Source organism: Fusarium mangiferae, assembly GCF_900044065.1.
Source record: "Fusarium mangiferae strain MRC7560 genome assembly, contig: FMAN_scaffold007, whole genome shotgun sequence".
NCBI lineage: Eukaryota > Fungi > Ascomycota > Sordariomycetes > Hypocreales > Nectriaceae > Fusarium > Fusarium mangiferae.
In genome coordinates, this window is record NW_024573927.1 from 1,216,457 (window position 1) to 1,234,587 (window position 18,131).

Sequence of the window (18,131 nt, forward strand, 5' to 3'; positions counted from 1 at the left end):
GAACTAACAAGATCCTACGGAAAAGCCCATCGGTGAAAGCATCTTGTAGTCTAAACAAACTCCCGGCCACGCCGAGTCAATTCTAAGGGGCTTCCGAAAAGATGTCGTATCCCTCCACAAGGATGGACACGCTTTAATTCATCTCATAAATAAGGATATAATTTGCGAATTAAATCGACGCGCTGGTCAGTGTCCAATCCCCATTCTAGTTGGCCGTCCTGCTCCGAGCCTAGAGCCGCCTACGAGATTGGCTCAAAAACCAACTGTATGCATCTGAATGGCTGGGTTGGAAAGGCAGCGCGAAGTGCGCACAGACTACCAGTCATACCCATCTAATTGGAAGATTCAGAAATGAAGAAATTAGTAGGAGGACTGGCTAAACAGGGCAAAGCCAGCAGGTAAATGTCCTCAGTCTTGCAGCACAAACTTTGACTTACATCCGTTGGTATTTATCCAAGAAGCGGTGACCTCTAGAGTTTCAGGGTCGGTTATCCACTGCGAGGCAGTATTAGCATTGGAAACTTTGCGCCTGAAGTGTTGGCTTACAATAGCTGATTCAGCTGTCAACGTATATTGATGAAATACAGCCCAGTTACTCCAAGCGTGGTAGAAATAGGCTGGCGGACTACCGGGAGGACCTATGGCTGTTAACTACCCGGCTAGAGTATAAAGAGCGTTGCCAACATTGATTTTTTGTGTTTTGATTACTAGAAGTACACTTAGAAAGATAATTGTGGCTGTTTTCATGATCTGTTAAGCTTTTGTATAGAAAGATCGAGATACCTCTTTACTTACAACGATGAGTCTGGCCCCAAGTCGGCATTTGTGCTATGGGCACTCTGGACGGCACAGAAGTGTGTTCCACCAAATGTCTCAGCATGGACGAAATCCAGTGTTGAGAAGTGGCACCTGGCTCAGGAGCAGATATCTGAATCTCCAAAGCTTCCTCTCTAGGGCCATAAGAACGACTTAGGGTCAGGGCATCGGACATAGCCAATGGCAGACTTGTCTGGATTCACCAGTCGAATGATGCAGGCGGTGTGTGCACAGTCTGGACCACTTCAAACGACGTGTTTGATCTGTCCATGAGTCGTGTCTCCAGTATCGCCGCCAGATACGGCGACAATGTAGACCTAAGACTCTCAACCACTACCAGCCTCAACATCGTGTTGAGCTGTTCTCAGGTTTATTAATTCAAGATTATGAGAGAGAGAACTCATTAACCAGCAAAAAAGAAAGTTGGAAGGCTACTTGATGAATGTGGCAGTTTTTCGTGCTTGTGTCTGCCATGATATTGACCTAAGGCCTCAGGAAGGGAGTGACTAATGCGTCTTTGGGTATGGGAACTAATACCAGCTTATTCTGAACATTTCTATTAATCGCGGAATTTTCACTTATGGAAACTTAAGGATCAAACATTTTCTTTGCGCTGGGTCTCTTGTCCGTTTCACAGGGCAGACCTTGCTATCGCTCGCCCTGTGATTGCACCACTTGTCTCCACTCGCACATGATGGGGATTATGGATCGACATTAACAATTTTATTTATTGCAAACAAGCCACATGACAAACTCAGAGAAAAGTGTCAATTTACTGAGGATCAAGAGAAATAGGCAACGACGACATCATGGTAGTGCATCCCGCAGAGGTTGGCCAACACAACAACGCCAGCTCCTGTTGGCTCATCATTCATGCAGGTAAATCGCTCAATCGGTACTGCACCCACTAATCAAGCTGCAGAACAAGGTCTACGATCTTACAGAATTTCTTCCAAGTATATATGACCCTCATCACTCGCCTCTCTGAACTCATACTGACCCCTTCGATAGATCATCCTGGAGGAAAGAAGGTGATCCTGAAAAATGCTGTACGCATCGCTTACTCTTCAAAAAGCCTCCGTACTAACTACTCCAGGGCAAAGACTCTACTGCGGACTTTGATCTGATTCATTCTATCGATGTTCTGGATAAGTGGCTTGATCCATCCAAACACCTGGGCGATATCGATACCAGCAAAACAGACATGTCCGCGGATGGAACCACACAGTCCAAAGAATCGGAACAGAGCCAAGGGACTGTTGCAAGGAAACCAAAACTATCACAATGCGTGAACATATCAGACTTTGAGTCTGTAGCACAACAGACAATGAAGAAATCTTCTTGGAACTACTATTCCACTGGAGCCGAGGACGAGTTTGTGAGTTGACAGTTCGCTCGAGTCAATCCCAGCATGAGGCTTATAAGCAACAGACCATCAAAGAAAACAACGCATCATTCCAGCGCATCCGGTTTCGACCAAAAGTTCTTGTCAACGTTGAGCACGTGGATATTTCTACCACTATGCTTGGAGCCCATACATCCGCTCCAATCTACATAACAGCTACTGCGCACGCCAAGCTTGGAGACCCAGAAGGCGAAGTGACACTAGCGAGGGCAAGCAACAAGCATGATATCATCCAAATGATACCATTGTACTCATCATGTCCCCTCGAAGATATCACAAATACTAGGGAACCTAATCGGACTCAATGGTATCAGATTTATGTCAAGAAAGATCGGAATGTGACACGGAAGGCTGTTGAAGCCGCCGAGGCACGGGGTTGTAAAGCTCTGTGCATCACCGTCGATAATCCACATCTCGGAAGTCGTGAGAGGGTCCTACGTTCGCAACAGAGTGAGTCTAACGACGACGAATTCGAGGATGCGCCAGCAACAGAGCTGGATCCTTCTCTCATAATGAACTCAACTCTGTCTTGGGATGATATTCCATGGTTCCAAGACATCACCAACATGCCTATTGTCCTCAAAGGTGTACAGCGAGTTGAGGACGTCATAAAGGCAGCAGAATACGGCGTTCAGGGCGTGATTCTTTCTAATCACGGCGGACGACAACTCGATTACTCAGAGGCTCCAATTGAGGTACTCGCGGAGGCTATGCCTATCTTGAGAGAACGAGGCCTTCAGGGCAAAATTGAAGTGTATGTTGACGGCGGTTTTCGTCGTGGCTCGAACGTGTTAAAGGCTTTGTGTCTTGGGGCTCGCGCTGTTGGCATCGGTCGCCCATTTCTTTACGCGATGGCCGCCTATGGACAGAAAGGACTCGAGAAAGCGATTCGTATCTACAAGGATGAACTTGAAAGGAACATGCGACTGCTTGGGTGCACTTCGATAGATCAGCTTCACCCAGGGCTGGTAAAGGTGCTTAGTGAGGTTCGAGAAAGGCTATGAACATCTGACCGCGGTTGGCATCATTTATTGCTAGCAGGTTTTATAGAATGAGATAAGCATTTGAGGCGCTCTCGAAGTTATAATTGGGGTGATCTATCAACAACAAAGGGTCTCATGTGCGCTTCATACAAGTTGGTAAAATGCCAATGATTCAAGAGCAATCAAGTGACAAGGGGTGTTGAAAGAGCGATTGATTGCCCGAAAGCCATCGATTATATTATGTGCATTATCTAATAATATACAGAGACAACCTCTCTAAACCGAAGCCAATACATCCCGTTGCTACTGATCTACCATCGCAGCTTTACCAGCCGCCACCAGCCTTCTTGAAACCAGGGTACATCTTCTTGTTATAGTCCAACCAGTTTGTTCCGTTGACACTCAAGTCCTTGTACACGGGGCAGTCCATAGCTCCCATGATAGGCTCAAGAGCAGCGAAGAGGACATCAGTTACAGAAGACAAGGTGGCGAAGAGAGATGACAAAGCGTTGGGAGAGACGGTCTTGATAGCGTTGAGAGCAAAGCAGACAAGGTTGTTGCCCTGGAGAAGGTTCTTTCCGTTGAGGACTCCACCAGCAAGGTCGTCAAAGTCAATTCCGACAAATGTGTTGACACCGTTGGTGTTACCGCCAATGCTGACAGATATTAGTTGGGATCGATATGGGACGCATCATGAGATGACTTACCTTAGGACCTCAGGGTGACTGTGAGTAACAATGTCAAGGGCGTTAGCAGCAATACCATAGTCGGTATAGCGGCGGCGGTAGAAGTTCTCGGGGATACGCTCATGGCCGATGACGTAGGTCATGTTCTCCTCAGGTCCGTAAACAGAGAAAAAGGCCTTGAGAGTCTCCTTATCGAGGATACCGTCGTCGGGATGCTCAGCAGAGCGGTTGGCAGCAAGACGAGCAGTGAAGGAGTAAGGGCTAGCTCGAACGAGCCAGCCACTAGCAGGGCCGAACCAAGCGTAGGGGTTGGTAGCAATGGTCTGGTGCCAGCGGTTCTTGTTGTGCTCGTACAGAACATCAATGCTGTAGTTGGGGTTCTCGGCGTCCTTTTGCAGGTTGTAGAGCTCCATGAAGTAGGTCATGTTCATGTTGTTGTTGTCACCAATGGGGTCGTAGAGATCACCTCGAGTAGGGCTGCCGTCAACCTCGAAGAAAGGGTGAGAACCACTGAGGCCACGAGGAGTTCCGAAGAGTCCAAGGAGGTTGTTGTTCATGTACTTGGACCAGCCACCCTGAGAGACAGCGACGAGGTTACCACCGAGAACAACACCCAGAGTGGTGAGGAGAGAGGACATGTCAGGCGCCATTCCCCAGACCTTACCAACAGCGGTGACATACTGCGTGAATGTAGCAACACCCTATTTGAAGATTAGTAACATGCTATTGGCAGAAAAGGATGGAAGCGTACGTTGTGAGGGAGGTAGCCATGATTAGCAAGAGTATTCAATCCTGGGCAAAGTCCTCGAACATCTCCAGCCTCAAAGTCGGGTGGGTTGAACTCGTGCTCGCCGTGAACTATTGACTTATCAGCTGGAATCATTGGATTTGGGGTTTCCTCATTCGGAGACTAACCATCAACGAGCTGCTCCTTGGGGTCAAAGTCGATAACCCTCTTACCCAAGTTGGTAGGGGCCTGAGAGGCAAACTTGCGAATCAGCTCAGGATCAACACCAAGGTGAGGATTCTTGGCACCACGAGTACCGAACTTGAAAGCATTCAGCGGAATAGGTGTGTCGGCATCAAGCTTAGGGAGAGCGGTGGCTTGGTTGGAAAGCAAGGCCGTGGCCAGAGTCGCAAGAGTAATAGGCTTCATACTATCAACTTCAGCAAACACAATTAGGGTAAAACGAGCGAATGATCTTCAAAATGAATGGACGAAGTCAGGATTAAAGAGAGAATACGAATGAGAGTTGACTCATTTGTCATAGCCTAGAAGGTTGAAGTTATGTTTATATACCAGATGCATCAAGAGATTTGATCTTCGCACTATTCCAGAGGCCGTCCTTCCGGAGTGCTAAGGGGCGTTGCATTGCGCATCACAATAGGATGCTACCAAACTGGTGGGAAGGCAGAAAACTTCTCCTGAGTTGATCATCCAATGGAGCGAGATGAGTTCGAAATACCATGAGCTGTGCTGGCTAACTTGACAGACCGGGGTAGGCAATCCCTAGGTCATCAGCCACCTCGTACTTCACCTGGACAAACTTGGCGTTTCGAGGTACAGATCGGCAGAAACCAGGTCATAGCTTTGGAAGTTCCTGCAAATTTGATGACGCGGATGCGTTTGTCAAAGTTCCGGTGGACCGAAGCCTTCTAATCACCTTGCATCGCAGGGCCTTACGAGTCTTGGAATCTCTCAGTCGAAAACTTCATCCCTAGACCGCAAAAGATCGTCGCGAATCTCTCTCTTTGAGTGGGTATATCCAGAGTTGGGATTTCTCAAGGCTCTATTGAGTTGCATTTCCGCGTAGGGTTGTGCACAATTGAGCACGACAGGCAACCCCCGGCCAAAGAAGGATAACCTGCAGGTGCTTGAGTCAAGTCCAGGGGGTTTGACCCCTACAGGGCTCACAAATCCTTCGCGAACTCTAACCAAAGTTTCGTCTCCACGGCAGTGACTGACAATCGGGCGGGGAAGCAATTCCTAAGCTAAGCGGCAGTTGGTGATGACCATAGCCTTTGCTAATCACTCAAGGGTGATGTACCCAGCGCCTAACAAGGGTTTTGCGTTGCATTCTCAACCGTTGGCTATCTGACGTAGTAGTAGGAGCGGAAACGACAGGGATCACAAACTCAGGGAACAAGCATCCAACGCCTGTCATCTAATCATCTCATCCCTATCTCTAGCCAGGAAAGAGGAAACAAAGCCAAAACAAGGATGCATAAACTGACAGAGATGTTGATCTTCAGCCGTTGGTTCTTGGATGCTACGGTACCATAGTGTCGGGATATTGGGTCCTCTATGCCGGAGGTTTCAAACGCCTGTTAGCCTCTCATTTCTCGTTTTTCGGAAGTGTTGACATCTTCCGGAGTGAGCTTCGTAACACTCTGTGGTTATGAATGTTGGGTGTTATGAACTTTTGAATAACAAAAGAAAGGAATATTTGCCGGAATGCAACATTCAACGGGCGAAGCTTTTCAGTGGCAATTCAAGTGATCCACTCGACCCCTCGACACCAGATATTGGGGATTTACTAGTATTATCGGTAGTTGGAAATCTTCAGGGGCTTGGCCATCGTAATATTCCAGTGTAGTAAGATATAGATAGGGACATAAAAGACATCTTGCCTATTGTTGTTTATGTCTTTTACGTTGATTTCTGAGCTGGCTCTGATACTGCACCGTGATTCCGTTCAACACAGACTCTGCAGCCATGCGTCTTCTGTCATTTTCTCTCTTCTTAGCGGCCCTGCTCGGGCTCGTTAATGCGGCCAGCTTTACTGAGCTAGCCGCTCAGCTCCCCGACTGCGATGTCAGTAACAGCCGACCACCCACTATCCAGCTTTGACTAACAGCTAGACCAGATACAATGTGTCCAGCAAGCGATACCACAGTCACCATGTTCAATGACAAACACAACATGTCTCTGTACAGATCAGAAATTTGCAGGCTTGACGCAGGCTTGCGTGCTGAAGAACTGCACAGTCAAGGACTCACTGAGTAGGTTACCTGTCATGGTAGCAATGAATGAGCACTGACCAGTCCCTTTCTATAGCATTGATGAGAATTCAAAACCTAGCTTGCGGTGTTCCTGTCAAGAGCCAACAGATGAAGTTCAGGCTCAATGCACTTGTTGCCTGTATCCTCGCCGAGATTTGTGTCATCTTGAGAATATACTCCAAATTGAAGATCTTTGGAAAGCTTGGCCCTGATGACTATGCGATTCTCATTGCAGGAGTATGTTCCAGCTCAAGCCCTGGTAACATTTGCTAACACAATGGTATAGTTTGCTACAGTGCCTTACATCTGGCTTGCGTGCAGACTTGCAGATCTTGGCTTCGGGCTAAACATCTGGGACATCACTCCGTTCGAGCGCCTGTACGAACTGCTAAAGCTCTTCTGGATAGACCAGATCATGTACAGTGTTCACTTGTATAGCACAAAGATCTCGATTCTTTTCTTTCTCCGTGGTATTTTCACTACTTCAGAGTTCAAGAAGTTGACTGTGTCGATCGGCATCTTTGTCTGCTTGTGTGGTGCTGCTACAATGATCACCACTTCACTCCAATGTCTTCCAGCTTCCTACAATTGGACAAGCTGGGATGCCGAGCACAAAGGCCACTGTAATGACCTCAACTCGCAGACTTATGCTTTTGGTGGAATCAACATGGCTTGCGATATCGTCATCCTGGTCTTGCCGATCAACCACCTTTGGAAGCTGCAGGTCAAGGGCCGGCAGAAGATTCAGCTCTTTGTTATGTTCAGTCTAGGCATTGTGTAAGTTTCTATAACCCGGGCTGCTGAATGCAAGCTAACAATTCACAGTGTTACGGTGTTTAGTATCATCCGTCTACCATTCCTGATCACATTGGGAAAGACGACTAACCCAACTTGTGAGTGACCAGGGTCGATTTTCAATACAAACACGCTAATACAAATGTCAGGGGAGTACGTTGAAGTCACCATCTGGTCTATCTGGGAAACGGAACTCGGCATGGTATGCGCAAGCCTCCCAGCCATCCGCCACCTGTTCAAGCATCTCTGGCCCAACGCCATGGCTACCATTGCCTCCAAGATGAGCTTCTCCAGCACAAACAAAGACTCCACACTCGACAAGAGTGCTGGAAGCTGGGGTGGCAGCCGTGGGGCTCGCTCCAAGACAGATAACAAGGAGTACTATGAGCTTGATGAGCGGAGTCTCATTGGCAAGGGGCCGGATCCTGCCACTAATGTGAGCTCCACCAACGTTCATTCGATGGCGTAGACGTCTACGCCCGTGTGGTTTTTAAGCGTTTAGATAGTATTTTACACTTTCGATGTTGTTTTATTACATTAACTTCATTGTGCCAGCTCTGTGCGGTATATGGGTCACATTTAGATAGGCGCGTTCATTCGTATAACAAAATTGCTTCCCACGCGACCTTTGAGTAACGTTACCGGGATTTAACTTCAAATACCTTGGTGTCGATCCTTTCCTACTACCGCGTTTCATTCACATGTCTCGAGTTACAGGCTCCTTATTATACTGCCCACTGCTATTGACAATGTCGTATAATCCTCTTGGCGTAGAAAGGTCTCACTGTGAAAAAGTCTTTTGACAACCAAAGGTACATGGATGTTCTGCACTTATTCCTGTTGATCTGCGGTTTCTTACACGTTCGATTTCATCCCCTTACCCTGTCCTGTATAGGCTTCCTGGGATTAACATCCTGTCAATGATGTCTCACCAAGGCCCGGTCCTTGGGCCCCAAGTGATCGGCATAGAAGGAGCCACTAATGCCCGGGGACCGTTGAGACTCCTCCGTCCTTGCGGGCCGTTTAGAATCAAAACCCAATCTCAATGTTGCATCCCCAGGCAGGTATTATCTTGAATGCTCCCTCAACGGCGACACCGAAAATGGTTAGCCAGGATCCAGCAAGAGAGACACTACCAAAGTCAAAGTCAGTTCAGTTCATCGTTTTCATTAAGAAAAGAGGGTCAAGATTGTTTTAACCTCCTGGATCCAATCTACCAGATATCTGGGCTTACGGGGATTAGACTGACATGTTTTAGGGGCTCTGTTCGTTTCTTCAATTTATTTAGTGTCAATGTTTCCAGGAGTTGGGTAACCTGGGCTCACAGTGCTTGATAATACTACAGTAAGTACCGGGTTTGCTCTGATGCAACCTCGGACTCGCCTAATCCAACGTCCCCCGTTATGAATACTACTCCGTTCGTTAGTCACTGTCTCCTGTCCGCGTTTACAAATTTGCACTATTCATCCTATCTTTTGGGTCTGCATGCGCTATGTAACAATAGTTATTCATAGTTGTTCATTGCGTGTAGCGCTTGTCACATTTTGGAATCCACAATCTCATAGTGTCTTATTGTCTGACGGGCTTCTGCTGGCAAGTCGTCACCATTAGGTAGTACCATTGTGTGACTTGAAGTGATCCAATGACTCAACCAATACCAGGAAATATGGCTGTGAATAGGTTAAACAAATTCTGGGGCACATTCAATACGGTATCCATGTTCCCATGTTGTGTTCTATGCACAGCTCGCAAAACCCCCATGTTTCAATCGCCAGCCATCCATCGCCAGGTGCCACGTCCTAATACAGCTCTTCACCAACCAGGGCCTGTTTCACTTGGAGTACTAGCTATCCTATTATGGAATTCACTACCTTCAGCAATCTAGGCAATGTCCGTATTGGTGTAGTTCAACTAATGTGACGATATCTTTCAGGATGTCGGGCCCAATTTCCCAAGCCACCCACATTCCGAATACATCCATTCCCTGTCTCTTCGTATGTCAAAGATGATCCAAATCTTCCACGTTTCTTGCGCCGCAAGCGTGACTGTCCCGGCCTCCCGGAGAGCATGGCAGCGGGGATCTCCTCAACGCACGTGCTAGACTGGCGTCAACGGTCAGGCAGTTTCTTCCATTCCTGGGCTGATTTCCCAGCTCAGTTGAACGGGCTGATAATGCACAGCACTATCTCGGTTGTGCTTGAAGACTTTGCAGATAGGAGGAATCATACACTATTACGTGCTGGTGGGCTGATGGCTAATCACTCGGGTTCCTCGAGTAAATCGTCCGATACTCCGAAAGTCCCATTCACAGCCGGTATATGACTCTGATAAGGCTGCATTTGACAGCATACCAGTGTGTCATCTTAATTGGACTTGCATTTTGCTTTCCATATGCCCTTGAACTTTCATTCATTTCCGACCCCAAGTTATTGCCATGGTTGCTTCCGAGAAGAAGACCTTTGACGGGTCTGCTGGTCTGTCACTCTCTCGCTTCTTGAGGTTTATTTCCTCAGAATACCGCATTCTGTTCACGTTCGTTTTTACCCTCAACCTCATTGGCGTTATTATCTTTCTATGGCTATGGTTCCTTGATGGCGATGCAAACCCAAACGCCTGCGGCCTCGCAACAGCAATAAATCTCGCCGTCAGTATTGTTATTCGAGAGGAGCATGTCGTCAACGGCCTATACTATGTCTTCACTGCGTTTCCAAAAACGTCACCACTCTGGCTGAGGTCACGGATGGGCAAGATCTACCATCTTGGAGGTCTGCATAGTGGCTGTGGAGTGGCAGCTACCTTCTGGTTCATCATGATGTCCATTGAGAAAACCAGTTTTTTCAATAACACTGAGGACCGAGATGCCGCCATGTGGGTGTACATTGTTATCATCTACATGCTGGACTGCCTTCTCATTGCAATGTTGGTCATGTCTTACCCCTCAGTGCGGGCAAAGATCCACAATGCTTTTGAAGTTGTCCATCGACTGGCTGGCTGGTCTTCTCTGGCTCTTCTCTGGTGCCTTACGGTTCTCGATGCAACAATCAATACCAAGCCGGGTGATTCACCCGCCGCGGCTGTTTTCTCCAGTGCACCAGTTTGGCTCGTCTTTGTCTCAACCTGTTGTGTTATATCAACTTGGTTGAACTGTCGGAAAGTTCAAGTTGTCTCTGAGCGACTATCTTCACACGCTCTTCGGATGTATTTCGACTATACCAATCCTCAACCTGGAACAACCATTCGACTATCATCTCGACCTTTGCTGGAATGGCACGCCTTTGCCACGGTCAACAATCCAAAGGAAAATGGGTTTTCGGTAGTTATTTCAAATGCAGGGGACTGGACGAAGAAGGTCGTCAACGAGCCACCTCGTGAAGTTTGGGTCCGCCGTACGCCGACCTGCGGTGTCTTACGTATCGCCCCGATGTTTAACAGTATTGTTTTGGTTGCTACTGGTTCCGGAATTGCACCATGCCTTCCAGTCATTCTTGCACAGCAAACACGAGTAACTCTATTCTGGTCAACTCGAGATCCTATGGAGACCTACGGTCCAAATATTGCTTCTATTATCCTAGGAATGGGAGATGATGCACACATTCACAACACCTCAACTATGGGCCGACCCAACACGCTTCCTACAGTCCTGGACCTGTACAAGAAGACAGAAAGCGAGGCTGTAGTAGTGATCTCTAATCCAAAACTGACGATCGACTTGGTTCTAGACTTGCAGGCTTTGGGAGTACCAGCTTTTGGTCCAATCTGGGATTCATAGGAATTCCCAGGCCACGTATACTAGGTTTGAATAGAGTTACATCATCAGGTAGAATATTAGATAATAAGCCGATGCTTCCATCTGTTGCTTCACGGCTTGTAAGACGGTATCGCAGATCAAAAGATTGATATTTTCATCTCAATTTGGTTTCCTACAAAGAGCCAAGTGCCGAGTCCCAAAAATAAGTCTGAGAAAGTCTATCGTGGGATATCGTTGATTAAGGGAAACTCGCTCAGGACTACGTGCCGGCACTGCCTCTTTTCAGACGGTCATCCTATTGTACACCAACGGCAACCTTGTGAAAACAAGGGTAACAGACGGTCAAACGTCTTCCTTCAAGTTTCTACAGCTTTCCAATACGACGTTACTTCTCACCGCCTTTGGTGTCCTTGGCCAGTATGATCCATCTCGTCCTTCGTGATGCAATTCCATATTGCAGATCCCCCTTCTTACTGCTACCTGGCTCCAACGCGCTGGAACCCAGAACCCATAGCCTCAAAAAAGCTTGGGTCAGGCTAATTCGGCAGATGTTACATCGACCGTGTGGGTAAGCTTTGCCGGGTGGCCATCGCCTCCATCCTTACCTAGCTCAGCACTTCATTACAGTTCTCGTACCAAAAATCACTTGGCCGATCATTATTAGTTTGCTGCCTGAAACTCGTAGCTTCGGTGTATTTGAATTTTTCAGGGCTTATACGCGTTCTCTGCTAAACCTTGGAGCGGTGGCGGGCGTAGCTATGACGAAAATACGGTTGAAGCCATTGAATAAGTAGTCGAAGGTTCTCACTCAGCTGTCACTGTCTTAGATCTTACTGCTTTCATCTCATCCCAGTCTTTAAACAAATCTACTATTATTCTCTATAACGATCTTCTGCCTTATCGTCTTCAAAATGACTAGCAGATCTATCACTGTTACCCAGCGCTATAATGAGCCCATTTCAATGCGACAGAGTTCATTGCAATTCATGCAGGAGAAGCAAGCGACCCATCAGTCTGGTAACGACCCCTGAACCAACAGCACCCACTACAGCATGTGACTGACTTGAGGTAGCATACAATGCAGAGACAGAAAGGTCGAGCCGCATGAAGAAGCTCGCTTACCACTTTGTCACATTATGCCTCTTCACCAAAAGTGATATGCCCACTTCCACCGGCATCAATACCACGTTCGCCATGGCAGGGATCCTAGCTGGTCCTGGTACCATCAGTAATGCCGACATCGAATGGCATGATATGGGTAAGGGCATTCTCGTTGCTCTCTACTTCACCTGGCACTTGACCCTCTGTTTCAATCTCGGAAATCAGCGACAGCCGCAGTCCGTCATTGAGGATGGCGTCAACAAGCCGTGGCGGCCCATTCCAGCTGGTCGCATCTCCCCTGAACTGGCACACAAATGGCAGCTAGCCTCAATTGTCACCCTCCTTGCTCTGTGCTATACTACTCTGGGGGCTTGGCAGGAAACTGCCTTTTACCTCTTCTGCACCTGGCTGTACAATGAGCGTGCTTGGGGTGACAAGAGCTGGTGGCAGCGCGCGCTAATGAACGCCTGCGGTATCACTACCAACCGTGTAGCAACCCTTCGGGTAGCTGTCACCGCCATCCAAGCCAATTCTCATGAGAACTTCGAGTTCACTAACAAGGGTTTGGGCTGGTTCCTGGTGTGCGCATCCCTTGTCTTCACTACCATCCAGGTTCAAGACTTGCGTGATCAGGAGGGTGACAAGTTGATCGACCGCCAGACCTTTCCTCTTATTCTTGGCGATGCACCTACACGCTGGATCACAGCTGTAGCTGTGATGATCTGGTCACTGGTCTGTCCACTTTACTGGGGACTTGGGGTTGTCGGCTGTGCCGTACCCATCTTGACTGGAACTATAGTCTCAGCTCATATGCTCATCTGCCACTCTCGTGAGCGGGACCAAACAAGCTTTCGACTGGTGGCAGCATGGTGGGTATCATTGTACTTCCTCCCCATGATGAGTGCCCGTGGACTATAGGCTTGGGATTTCGTGCCACTAGGAGTAAGACTTGTGTATGAACTGGATATTTACCCACGATTGGAGATGGCTGAGTACGATGTTGAGTGGGATGTTAGACTTGGTGTCTTGAGGATGAAAAATATTTGAGGCGGGATTGGTTGCCAAAGGAGGCCATGGCTTGGGCATATGTAGATTGAACATGCGTTGCAAAGGCTATAGAAGTAAAATTGAAACGAGTGTCAAGGAGGCTCACGAAATTTGCAAGTGTTTCAGTTCCATTCCTTGATCAGGGCGAATTCTCCAGTTCAGGGTAGGAAGGTTAACGTGATGATGGTGAGTGTCGGTCCATTAGCCATTGACATCGATATAATGATTGGTTGAATGAGTGTCTAGGCTCATTGGTCACTCAAAGTGGGGTTGTCGCGACTCTTGGCTCAAGTCTGATCACGACAGGAAGAAGTCTATTTAACCCGCTCAACCTTTTGCAACTTTGGATACTTATCAGAATGGGCTTCGCCTGCGACCCTTGTTCCATCAGAAAAATAAAATGTAGTGGAGATACGCCGTGCAAGCAATGCAAAGCGACCTCTTTATCATGCTCATACGATAGGAAGCGCAAGAAGTCGGGACCGAAAGGGCCCAGGAAGCGTACCAAAGAGGCCATCCTACAGGCTCAGAGATCTTCAAAGCACGCAAGAACCGACACTAATGGTGAAATTCAGGCTCAAGACCTGGCTCAAGCTACTTCATCCACGCAGCACAATGGGTCATCGAATAGTTCGCCAAGTGGTGCCTCCCAGAGTCCCCAAGGCGCGCAGGATATGACGATTGTTAGCTATGATACTCGTATACCCATGTCATCCTTCAGCTACTACTTGAACATATATCACGATTGTTTATATGTTGTATGGCCCGTCATCGACCATGAAGTTCTTCTCTCCCGGCTCCGCAACCCCGATAACAAGATTGCATACGCCCTTGCCGCATCAATATGCTCAGCAACACGAGCTCAGCTTCGCCTTTCGAATGATGATGCGGGCCTCTCAACGTATCAAATGGCATACGAGGCCGAGCAATCTCGTCTCATGCTCGATTACTCTAAGCATCAAATCATTGACGGCCTATTGACCTGTTTCTTCCTCCATGTCTTCTACTCCAACACAGGACGAATCACAAAGTCTACACTGCTTCTTCGAGAAGCCATCGCATATGCTCATATTCTTGGACTTCATCAAGACTTGTTCTATACTGATCTGGACCATAATACGATCCAGTATCATCTTCGCATCGCGTGGATCTTGTTCATCACGGACAGGTGAGTCCTGGGTCTCGCACTCGCACTCGCACCCGCTCTCTCTCAAAACCCGCTAACACGCCTCCAGGGCTCACTCCCTTCAACACGATCTACCTCCTACGTTTAAGCTCAGTCCGACACTGCCGGAGCTCCATCCACAACAGGACGCGGGGCTTGGCTCAGCATTCTGCAGTTTGTGCAGACTATTCCAAGCTTTTGATGACGCCTGCCCTCCAGATGTTAGATCCGACCAAGTTGGCTTCCTGGGTGCCATTAGCTCACAATTGAGGGCGCGGCATCCTCTTCCTCTTTGTGACAATGAGATCCAGCGAGCCGACATCGTTGTAACTGATTCTTGGCTGCGTGTCGTGCTATGGAAAGCGGCTATCCCATATGTTGACGCGAATACCGACCCAAATGATCAAGGTCTAAGTGTCTCGTTTCCCACGTCTGTGGCGAGAGATTTACTGGCGAAGCTGACCACTCTATCCTCCTGCGCTCTCGAGACGCATGGCCCTGGAATGGTGAGAGTCCACCGCATCCTACTCTCGCCAAAATGCTGATCCGAAACAGATGTCGAAATTGTTTGAAGTCGCAAACTCAGTGGCAGACGTCATCATCTGCGCCCCTGACCTCGCAGATGTAGATTTGGCTCATGTTGGCCCCCGAGATATTCTTTGCGCCCTGAGCAGCTTGATCGCCTCGTTGCGGACGACAGCCAACCCTGCGCTTCTCACCCTGTTGCGAGAGAAGATGATGGCCTGTGCATTAGGCCAAGCAGGGCCAGGAAGGCCGTTGCAGATCACGGATGTCCCGGATGATGATCTACAAGCTGAAGAGATGAATCTAGTAGACTAAAATGCTACATCAACGGCCATAGTTCGCAACTAGTAGTTATTAAAGTGTGGTGAGTCGTCAATAAAGTTTTAAGCGTGAAGCATAAGAATACTTTTCAATCCAGCACAGCATGTATCCGAACTATTCCAAAGTTATGAATACATCCAAAGAATAACAATTCACGATGCTTCTCATGCAAAGCTTCAGAGCCCTTTTCACGTTACCCTCCAACTTAAGTCCCAACTATACGCCCTCAGACATGTTCCGCTCCCCCCGTCATGCTTTCGGCTTCAACTGATTTGCGCAGAACTCCCTTAGACACTTCGGAATGAACAGGGTCAGCGGCAATGCCATCAAAGACAACCGCGATTTCCTCCAAAGTTCTGCCCTTTGTTTCAGGGAACAGGAACCATATAGTTGGAAGCATAGCCGTCAGTGTTGCGATGTAGACGAAGTAGAACTTCCACTGAATAGCTTCAAGGGCGATGGGGTTGACATATTCTGGCAGTAAATGTTAGCATCAGTCTTCCAGCATTTGTGGAGATAGCATACGATTGAAGAAGCCAGCGGCGAACACAACAGTCAAGTTGATGCTGAGTCCCTTGGACCTCAAGTCGAACGGTAGGATCTCGACAGCGTACGCGATGGACAGGGGCGTGAAGGCAATGTCGTAGAAGCCAAAGAAGATGAAAAGGAACGCAACCACACAATATCCTGCGGCTTTGGTGCCATGCTCGGCGAAAACAGCTGAGAGAGCTGTGACTATGATGAAGCTGGCCAGCATGCCGCTGGTTGACAGGAGCCACAGTGGACGACGACCATATCTTTCGGCAGCCATGGCGCCCAAGGCAGCTAGAATGGCGTTCCAAACTTGTAGGCCAAGATTGATACCGGCTTGTGAGATTGCGTCTGTGACTCCGACGCTCGTCAGGATAGGTGCAAGGTAATAGGAGACAATGCCTAGCTCGAATCAGTAAACAGACTTCAGTTATTTTGTTGTGCCACCTACCGTTTCCAGCCCACTGAATCATGAAACCAACCAACACACAGATCAAGAGTCTGTGGCGGTTCCCCTTGGTCTTGAAGAATGACATGAATCCGATATTCTTCTCCGCTTCGCGCTCTTGATCGATGACTGTGCAGATCTCCTTGAACTCAAAGTGAACAAGTTCATCCTCAGTATCACCATTGGCATGATACTTGACGAGCATTGCGAGAGCTTCATCACGTCTGTTCTTGGAGATCAACCATCTGGGGGATTCGGGGATAAATGTGAGACCAATGAGTTGAATGCCTGGGAAGAAAGCCTGGAACAAGACGGGAAGTCTCCAGCTCCAGCTTCCACTCATGTGTAGTGTTCCAATGGTCACGACGGCTGAGAGAATGGCGCCCCAGAACCAGATGGCTTGGAACATGTTGGTGACATTGGCGCGGTGTCTCGGGTGAGCGATCTCGGTGGTCAGAGGTGGTGCTGACGTTTGCGCAAAGCCTAGGCCGATACCAAGCATGATCTTAGTGCCCAGGAATGCCCATGGACCATTCGTAGAAGCTTGGATGATAGCTGCTGCGATCATGATGGAAGAGCCCAAAGCGATGGTGAAGCGGCGGCCCATCCAATCACTGACATATGCAGCTGGTATGAAAGCTGGCAAACCACCCAAGCTGATGCCAGCTATGATCAGGCCAAGGATGCTTGTGCTGACGTCTCCGATGTTGTCATGCCCTGAACGATGTCAGCAGATGTCTGGGGAGAAGAACAAGAACTTACATTGTTTGATGGTCAAGAGTCCATTCATAAGACTTCCGTCGAATCTGGCAATGACTTAGAATGTTTTGACAACGATAGAGAAACAAATAAGACATACCCGTTGGCAGCAGCCGATGCGAACATGAACCCGATGCCGATGTTGAGCTTTCTCAAGCCAGCATCGTGCATCCAGTTCTCGTTCGTGTTGTTCTTGTATCGCTTGTAGACAGCATTGCCTGGATTTGTATCTTTGGAGGATATGACAGCCATGGTGGCGCCCGGTAGTGGTCGATCTGGTGTTCTTGACGAATGCGTGAAGGGGCAAAGATATTTGGTGATAATTGGGGTCCGGATTGCTGTTTGTCTTGGGGCCTAGAGTATTAAAGAAGAGTCTTCTGTCTGGTCGCTCTACTCTTCTTTGTGAGTGAAGCTGCTTTAGATAGAGATTCTGGACACTTACTGGGAGCAATGCTGAGCTTATATATGTGTTTTCCGAGTTGAAGCATCACCAGAGACGGAGTCACTTAACCGTCAGCCCATTCGTGACTGATGACCCTCGGCTTTCGGATCATGAGAAAATCTTTAAGGTCTGGAATAAACTAACAGGGAACATCACCCCATGGAGGTCAGATGCTGTTCCCCAGCTTTCCTCCACATAACCCGATGAATTCTCTGGTTCTCAACCTGGGGTTGAGCAACAGCTGAAGTGATTGGCGGGAAGAATTTCGGCAAGATTACTGACTCGATTCGTTGCGGTCGTTATGTGGGTCTGCGGTGCCGGAAAGATTCTCGGGAGGTTTTCAGGGAGGATTCTCG

At 48.2% G+C, this 18,131-nt stretch overlaps 7 protein-coding genes across 7 annotated transcripts; 5 read left to right on the forward strand and 2 right to left on the reverse strand.

The window, feature by feature from the left end:
- Positions 1-1,625: 1,625 nt before the first annotated feature.
- Positions 1,626-3,225, forward strand: FMAN_13550 (putative L-lactate dehydrogenase (cytochrome); the record flags this gene model as incomplete). The annotated part of the gene is made up of 5 exons (XM_041833032.1): positions 1,626-1,695; positions 1,761-1,772; positions 1,828-1,865; positions 1,913-2,194; positions 2,248-3,225. 5 exons carry the CDS (start codon positions 1,626-1,628, stop codon positions 3,223-3,225), a joined length of 1,380 nt encoding a protein of 459 aa, XP_041683436.1.
- A 304-nt stretch (positions 3,226-3,529) lies between these two features.
- On the reverse strand, positions 3,530-5,046 carry FMAN_13551 (uncharacterized protein; the record flags this gene model as incomplete). The annotated part of the gene is made up of 4 exons (XM_041833033.1): positions 3,530-3,860; positions 3,912-4,591; positions 4,642-4,748; positions 4,806-5,046. The coding sequence occupies 4 exons, from the start codon at positions 5,044-5,046 to the stop codon at positions 3,530-3,532; spliced, it is 1,359 nt and encodes a 452-aa protein (XP_041683437.1).
- Positions 5,047-6,606: 1,560 nt separating this feature from the next.
- On the forward strand, positions 6,607-8,157 carry FMAN_13552 (uncharacterized protein; the record flags this gene model as incomplete). Its single annotated transcript, XM_041833034.1, has 6 exons — positions 6,607-6,705; positions 6,758-6,893; positions 6,949-7,130; positions 7,180-7,670; positions 7,719-7,786; positions 7,838-8,157. 6 exons carry the CDS (start codon positions 6,607-6,609, stop codon positions 8,155-8,157), a joined length of 1,296 nt encoding a protein of 431 aa, XP_041683438.1.
- Positions 8,158-10,122: 1,965 nt separating this feature from the next.
- FMAN_13553 (uncharacterized protein) lies at positions 10,123-11,457 on the forward strand (the record flags this gene model as incomplete). Its single annotated transcript, XM_041833035.1, has 1 exon — positions 10,123-11,457. The coding sequence occupies one exon, from the start codon at positions 10,123-10,125 to the stop codon at positions 11,455-11,457; it is 1,335 nt and encodes a 444-aa protein (XP_041683439.1).
- An 890-nt stretch (positions 11,458-12,347) lies between these two features.
- FMAN_13554 (uncharacterized protein) lies at positions 12,348-13,455 on the forward strand (the record flags this gene model as incomplete). Its single annotated transcript, XM_041833036.1, has 2 exons — positions 12,348-12,453; positions 12,509-13,455. The coding sequence occupies 2 exons, from the start codon at positions 12,348-12,350 to the stop codon at positions 13,453-13,455; spliced, it is 1,053 nt and encodes a 350-aa protein (XP_041683440.1).
- Positions 13,456-13,943: 488 nt separating this feature from the next.
- Positions 13,944-15,589, forward strand: FMAN_13555 (uncharacterized protein; the record flags this gene model as incomplete). Its single annotated transcript, XM_041833037.1, has 3 exons — positions 13,944-14,752; positions 14,820-15,255; positions 15,305-15,589. The coding sequence occupies 3 exons, from the start codon at positions 13,944-13,946 to the stop codon at positions 15,587-15,589; spliced, it is 1,530 nt and encodes a 509-aa protein (XP_041683441.1).
- Positions 15,590-15,821: 232 nt separating this feature from the next.
- On the reverse strand, positions 15,822-17,585 carry FMAN_13556 (uncharacterized protein; the record flags this gene model as incomplete). Its single annotated transcript, XM_041833038.1, has 5 exons — positions 15,822-16,069; positions 16,121-16,528; positions 16,578-17,291; positions 17,337-17,380; positions 17,434-17,585. 5 exons carry the CDS (start codon positions 17,583-17,585, stop codon positions 15,822-15,824), a joined length of 1,566 nt encoding a protein of 521 aa, XP_041683442.1.
- Positions 17,586-18,131: the final 546 nt, after the last annotated feature.